This window comes from Colobus angolensis, unplaced genomic scaffold, assembly GCF_000951035.1.
Source record: "Colobus angolensis palliatus isolate OR3802 unplaced genomic scaffold, Cang.pa_1.0 Scaffold255, whole genome shotgun sequence".
Classification (NCBI taxonomy): domain Eukaryota; kingdom Metazoa; phylum Chordata; class Mammalia; order Primates; family Cercopithecidae; genus Colobus; species Colobus angolensis.
In genome coordinates this window covers 1,600,633-1,607,811 of record NW_012115766.1, presented here as the reverse complement: position 1 = coordinate 1,607,811, position 7,179 = coordinate 1,600,633, and the positions used below count along the sequence as shown (strand labels likewise).

Sequence of the window (7,179 nt, the reverse complement as noted above, 5' to 3'; positions counted from 1 at the left end):
CGATCTCCTGACCTCATGATCCACCCGTCTCGGCCTCCCAAAGTGCTGGGATTACAGGCTTGAGCCACCGCGCCCGGCCTCATAATTTTCTTAAATATTTTGAAGATTGCGTACTGTTATTGCTCTGTTTCGGCATCTCTGCGATGTAACTCTGTCCTCTTTGTTGGTACAACTGTTCACTTAGCGACTAAACTGTATGTTTACAAAGTGATTTTATCTCCCTATGAGAAGATTTTAGTGAATAGCTCAGTGAATAGTAGAGTTGGTGAGACCAGAGTACAGAACTGTTTGACGTTTGGGTTCAATTTTTAGAGGAAAATGTTTGATACTATGCATATCATAGTTAAAGCCAATGAAAAAGTTAATACAGGCCAGATGCGGTGGCTCATGCCTATCATCCCAGCACTTTGGGAGGCCAAGGCAGGCAGATCACTTAAGGTCAAGAGTTCGAGACCAGGCTGGTCAACATGGTAAAACCCCATCTCTATTAAAAAAGTAAAAATTGTCCAAATGTGGTGGTATGTGCCTGTAATCCCAGCTACTCTGGAGGCTAAGGCAGGAGAATCACTTGAACCTGGGAGATGGAGGTTGCAGTGAGGTGAGATCACGCCACTGCACTCCAGCCTGGGTGACAGAGCGAGACTCCATCTCAAAAAAAAAAAAGGGCTAATACATGTGATCACTGATGAAATAAATGTGATCACTGATGAAATAAAATGCAATTAAGAACTGGTTAGTAGAAAATTCAGTGGGTCAAGAAATTTAACAGAGCAGTTGAGCTTATTTGCCTTTATCATTGAGATTAGGTCATCTTTCAGGCTGTTAGTATATGGACCCTGTTTTTAAAAATTGTGGTTTTGTTTTTTTCAATGTGAAAAAATTAAGAAAATTGTTACTTTTCTAATTCCTTTTCTATGCCTTGCTTTTCTGTTCACACTTGTATTAGTAGCAATGAAATTTTTTCAGTTTTATTTTCCAATAAAAATTACTTTGAGTTTTGTTTATGGTAGCTAGCTACTTCCTTGACCTAGATACTAATTTTGATTGAGTTGGTACCTATTATTACAAAAAAACTTAGTTCTAATTTATCTTTACCTAAAAAATGTAATAACTAAAAAATAGAGCATATTTAGGATTCTTTCTGCTTTAAATTCGACATTCACTTATTCTCATGTAATTTGTGTTTTGAACACTACCCTTTTTATTTATTTTTATTTTTTAGAGACTGTCTCATTCTGTTACCTAGTCTGGAGTGCACTGGTGTGATCTCAGCTCACCATAGCCTCAACCTCCTGGGGTCAAGCAGTCCTTGCGCCTCACCCTCCCGAGTAGCTGGCACCACATGCATACACTACCACACCCAGCTAATTTTTATTTTTCTTAGAGTCATGGTCTCGCTATGTTGCCCAGGCTAGTCTCGAACTCCTGGGCTCAAGCAGTCTTCCTGCCTCAGCCTCCCAAAACTGCTGAGATTACAGGCATGAGCCACCGTGCCCAAACACTACCTTTTTAACTTAGTGAAAAATATTTAGTGAATGTGATTGATGGTACTTTAATTTTGTCACTTTGTGTTTTTATGTTTAGGTTTATTTCATTCTTCTGTCGAAAGAAGCTGTTCACAGAATTATTTTGAAGAACCACCTTTGTCCTTAACCAGCTCTTTTGGGACAATTCTGAGAAAATGTTCTAGAAATGAAACATGTTCTTCTAATAATACAATAATCTCTCAGGATCTTGATTATAAAGAAGCAAAATGTAATAAGGAAAAACTACAGTTATTTAGTATCCCAGAGGCTGATTCTCTGTCGTGTCTGCAGGAGGGACAATATGAAAATGATCCAAAAAGCAGAAAAGTTTCAGATATAAAAGAAGAGGTCTTGGCTGCAGCACATCACCCAGTACAACATTCAAAAGCAGAATATAGTGATACTGACTTTCAATCCCAGAAAAGTCCTTTATATGACCATGAAAATGCCAGCACTCTTATTTTAACTCCTACTTCCAAGGATGTTCTGTCAAACCTAGTCATGATTTCTAGAGGCAAAGAATCATACAAAATGTCAGATGAGCTCAAAGGTAACAATTATGAATCTGATTTTGAACTAACCAAAAATATTCCCATGGAAAAGAATCAAGATGTATGTGCTTTAAGTGAAAATTCTAAAAATGTTGAGCTATTGCCACCTGAAAAATACATAAGAGTAGCATCACCTTCAAGAAAGGTACAATTCAACCAAAACACAAATCTAAGAGTAATCCAAAAAGATCAAGAAGAAACTACTTTAATTCCAAAAATAACTGTCAATCCAGACTCAGAAGAACTTTTCTCAGGCAATGAGAATGATTTTGTCTTCCAAGTAGCTAATGAAAGGAATAATTTTGCTTTAGGAAATACTAAGGAACTCCTTGAAACAGACTTGACTTGTGTAAACGAACCCATTTTCCAGAACTCTACCATGGTTTTATATGCAGACATAGGTGATAAACAAGCAACCCAAGTGTCGATTATGAAAGATTTGGACTCACCAAATATAGTTTATGATCTTGCAGAGGAGAACAAAAATAGTGTAAAGCAGCATCTAAAAATGACTCTAGGTCAAGATTTACAACCGGACATCTTGAATATAGATAAAATACCAGACAAAAATAATGATTGCATGGACAAATGGGCAGGACCCTTAGATCCAAGTTCAAATCACAGTTTTGGAGGTAGCTTCAGAACAGCTTCAAATAAGGAAATCAAGCTCTCTGAACATAACATTAAGAAGAGCAAAATGTTCTTCAAAGATATTGAAGAAGAGTATCCTACTAGTTTAGCTTGTGTTGAAATTGTAAATACCTTGGCGTTAGATAATCAAAAGCAACTGAGCAAGCCTCAATCAATTAATACTGTATCTGCACATTTACAGAGTAGTGTAGTTGTTTCTGATTGTAAAAATAGTCATATAACCCCTCAGATGTCATTTTCAAAGCAGGATTTTAATTCAAACCATAACTTAACACCTAGCCAAAAGGCAGAAATTACAGAACTTTCTACTATATTAGAAGAATCAGGAAGTCAGTTTGAATTTACTCAGTTTAGAAAACCAAGCTACATATTGCAGAAGAAGACATTTGAAGTGCCTGAAAACCAGGTGACTATCTTAAATACTACTGAGGAAAACAGAGATGCTGGTCTTGTCATAATGAATGCCCCATCGATTGGTCAGGTAGACAGCAGCAAGCAATTTGAAGGTACAGTTGGAATTAAACAAAAGTTTGCTGGCTTGTTGAAAAATGACTGTAACAAAAGTGCTTCTGGTTATTTAACAGATGAAAATGAAGTGGAGTTTAGGGGCTTTTACTCTGCTCATGGCATAAAACTGAATGTTTCTACTGAAGCTCTGCAAAAAGCTGTGAAACTGTTTAGTGATATTGAGAATATTAGTGAGGAAACTTCTGCAGAAGTAGATGCAATAAGTTTATCTTCAAGTAAATGTCATGATTCTGTGGTTTCAGTGTTTAAGATAGAAAATCATAATGATAAAATTGTAAGTGAAAAAAATAAATGCCAACTGATGTTACAAAATAATATTGAAATGACTACTGGGACTTTTGTTGAAGAAATTACTGAAAATTACAAGATAAATACTGAAAATGAAGATAACAAATATACTGCTGCCAGTAGAAATTCTCGTAACTTAGAATTTGTTGGCAGTGATTCAAGTAAAAATGATACTGTTTGTATTCATAAAGATGAAAAGGACTTACCATTTACCGATCAGCACAACATATGTCTTAAATTATCTGGCCAGTTTATGAAGGAGGGAAACGCTCAGATTAAAGAAGGTTTGTCAGATTTAACTTTTTTGGAAGTTGTGAAAGCTCAGGAAACATGTCATGGTAATACCTCAAATAAAGAACAGTTAACTGCTACTAAAACAGAGCAAAATATAAAAGATTTTGAGACTTTTGATGTATCTTTTCAGACTGCAAGTGGGAAAAATATTAGTGTCACCAAAGAGTCATTTAATAAAATTGTAAATTTCTTTGATCCAAAACCAGAAGAATTGCATAACTTTTCCTTAAATTCTAAATTACATTCTGACATAAGAAAGAACAAAATGGACATTCTAAGTCATGAGGAAACAGACACAGTTAAAAACAAAATACTGAAAGAAAGTGTCCCAGTTGGTACTGGAAATCAACTAGTGACCTTCCAGGAACAACCCCAAGGTGATGAAAAGATCAAAGAACCTAATCTGTTGGGTTTTCATACAGCTAGTGGGAAAAAAGTTAAAATTACAAAGGAATCTTTGGACAGAGTGAAAAATCTTTTTGATGAAAAAGAGCAAGGTACTAGTGAAATCACCAGTTTTAGCCATCAATGGGCAAAGACCCTAAAGTACAAAGAGGCTTGTAAAGACCTTGAATTAGCATGTGAAACAGTTGAGATCACAACTGCCCCAAAGTGTAAAGAAGTGCAGAATTATCTCAATAATGATAAAAACCTTGTTTCTATTGAGACTGTGGTGCCACCTAAGCTGTTAAGTGATAATTTGTGTAGACAAACTGAAAATCTCAAAACATCAAAAAGTATCTTTTTGAAAGTTAAAGTACATGAAAATGTGGAAAAAGAAACAGCAAAAAGTCCTGCAACTTGCTACACAAATCAGTCCCCTTATTCAGTCATTGAAAATTCAGCCTTGGCTTTTTACACGAGTTGTAGTAGAAAACCTTCTGTGAGTCAAACTTCATTACTTGAAGCAAAACAATGGCTTAAAGAAGGAATATTTGATGATCAACCAGAAAGAATAAATACTGCAGATTATGTAGGAAATTCTTTGTATGAAAATAATTCAAACAACACTATAGCTGAAAGTGACAAAAATCATCCCTCCGAAAAACAAGATACTTCTTTAAATAACAGTAGCATGCCTAATAGCTATTCCTACCTTTCTGATGAGGTATATAATGATTCGGGGTATCTCTCAAAAAATAAACTTGATTCTGGTATTGAGCCAGTATTGAAGAATGTTGAAGACCAAAAAAACACTAGTTTTTCCAAACTAATATCCAGTGTAAAAGATGCAAATACATACCCTCAAACTGTAAATGAAGGTATTTGTGTTGAGGAACTTGTGGCTAGCTCTTCACCCTGCAAAAATAAAGATGCATCCATTAAATTGTCCATGTCTAATTGTAATAATTTTGAGGTAGGGCCATCTGCATTTAGTACAGCCAGTGGTAAAATCATTTGTGTTTCACATGAAACAATTAAAAAAGTGAAAGAGATATTTACAGACAGTTTTGGTAAAGTAATTAAGGAAAACGATGGGAATAAATCAAATATTTGCCAAACAAAAATTGTGGCACGTTGTTACGAGGCATTGGATGATTCAGAGGATATTTTTCATAACTCTCTAGATAGAGATGAGTGTAGCATACATTCACCTAAGTTTTTTGCTGACATTCAAAGTGAAGAAATTTTACAACATAACCAAAATATGTCTGGATTGGAGCAAGTTTCTAAAATGTCACCTTATGATGTTAGTTTGGAAACTTCAGATATACGTAAATGTAGTATAGAGAAGCTTCCTAAGTCAGTCCCGTCTACAAATACTTGTGGGATTTTTAGCACAGCAAGTGGAAAATCTGTCCAGGTATCAGATGCTTCATTACAAAAGGCAAGACAAGTGTTTTCTGAAATAGAAGATAGTACCAAGCAAGTCTTTTCCAAAGTATTGTTTAAAAGTAATGAACATTCAGACCAGCTCACAAGAGAAGGAAATACTACTATACATACTCCAAAACATTTAATATCATCCCAGAAAGACTTTTCATATAATGTGGTAAATTCATCTGCTTTCTCTGGATTTAGTACAGCAAGTGGAAAGCAAGTTTCCATTTCAGAAAGTTCCTTACACAAAGTTAAGGGAATGTTAGAGGAATTTGATATAATCAGAACTGAGCATAGTCTTCACTGTTCACCGACATCTAGACAAAATGTATCAAAAATACTTCCTTGTGTTGATAAGAGAACCCCAGAGCACTGTGTAAACTCAGAAATGGAAAAAGCCTGCAGTAAAGAATTTAATTTATCAAATAACTTTAATGTTGAAGGTGGTTCTTCAGAAAATAATCACTCTATTAAAGTTTCTCCATCTCTCTCTCAATTTAAACAAGACAAACAACAGTTGGTATTAGGAACCAAAGTCTTAGTTGAGAACATTCATGTTTTGGGAAAAGAACAGGCTTCACCTGAAAACGTAAAAATGGAAATTGGTAAAACTGAAGCTTTTTCTGATGTTCCTGTGAAAACAAATATAGAAGTTTGTTCTACTTACTCCAAAGATGCAGAAAACTACTTTGAAACAGAAGCAGTAGAAATTGCTAAAGCTTTTATGGAAGATGATGAACTGACAGATTCTGAACTGCCAAGTCATGCCACACACTCTCTTTTTACATGTCCCCAAAATGAGGAAATGGTTTTGTCAAATTCAAGAATTGGAAAAAGAAGGGGAGAGGCCCTTATCTCAGCAGGTAAGTGTTCATTTTTACCTTTCGTGTTGCCAATCACTATTTTTAAAGTGTTTATTCAGTAGACTTGGTATGCTAACAAGAGTGTTAAAAACTAAGTACGTATTTTCAGCCATTTTTGCGTAGTTTGGGGGAGTGTGGTTTGATATACAGATACACAGATTAAGTATCTGTGTACGGATTCTAACTCTTGGTATACAGATTTCATATCTCTGAATCTGTATGCCAAGAAATCATGTTTTAAGGGTTTCTTAATGTATTTTCAAAAGATTATTAGTATAATAATTGAGAAATTACTGTTAAAAAGTTTGAGTTTCTTTAAAAAATTTGAAACTCTTTTAACAAAACCTGCATAATACTAACTTAACTGTTTTCATATACATAGTAAGTTCAGATTCTGACTTATATGAACTTTAAAAGTTGGTTTCTGGTTATACCATGTACTGGGTAATATATACTACTTAGTTACACTACTTACATAACTTTGGTTTCCTTATCTATAAAATGCAAATAACACCTTCCATGAGGGCTGGGTGTGGTCGCTCACGCCTTGTGATCCCAGCACTTTGGGAAGCCCAGGTGGGTGGATCACCTGAGGTAGTTTGAGACCAGCCTGACCAACATGGTGAAACCCCGTCTTTACTAAAAATACAAAAAATT

General features: G+C 35.1%; 1 protein-coding gene across 1 annotated transcript in view; it reads left to right on the top strand.

Moving 5' to 3' along the window:
* Positions 1-7,179, top strand: part of BRCA2 (breast cancer 2, early onset) — a 92,697-nt gene that overhangs the window by 25,659 nt on the left and 59,859 nt on the right. Inside the window, exon 11 of the mRNA XM_011946939.1 lies at positions 1,585-6,522. Within this exon, the coding sequence (XP_011802329.1) occupies positions 1,585-6,522 (4,938 nt within the window). The remainder of the gene's footprint in view (positions 1-1,584; positions 6,523-7,179) is intronic.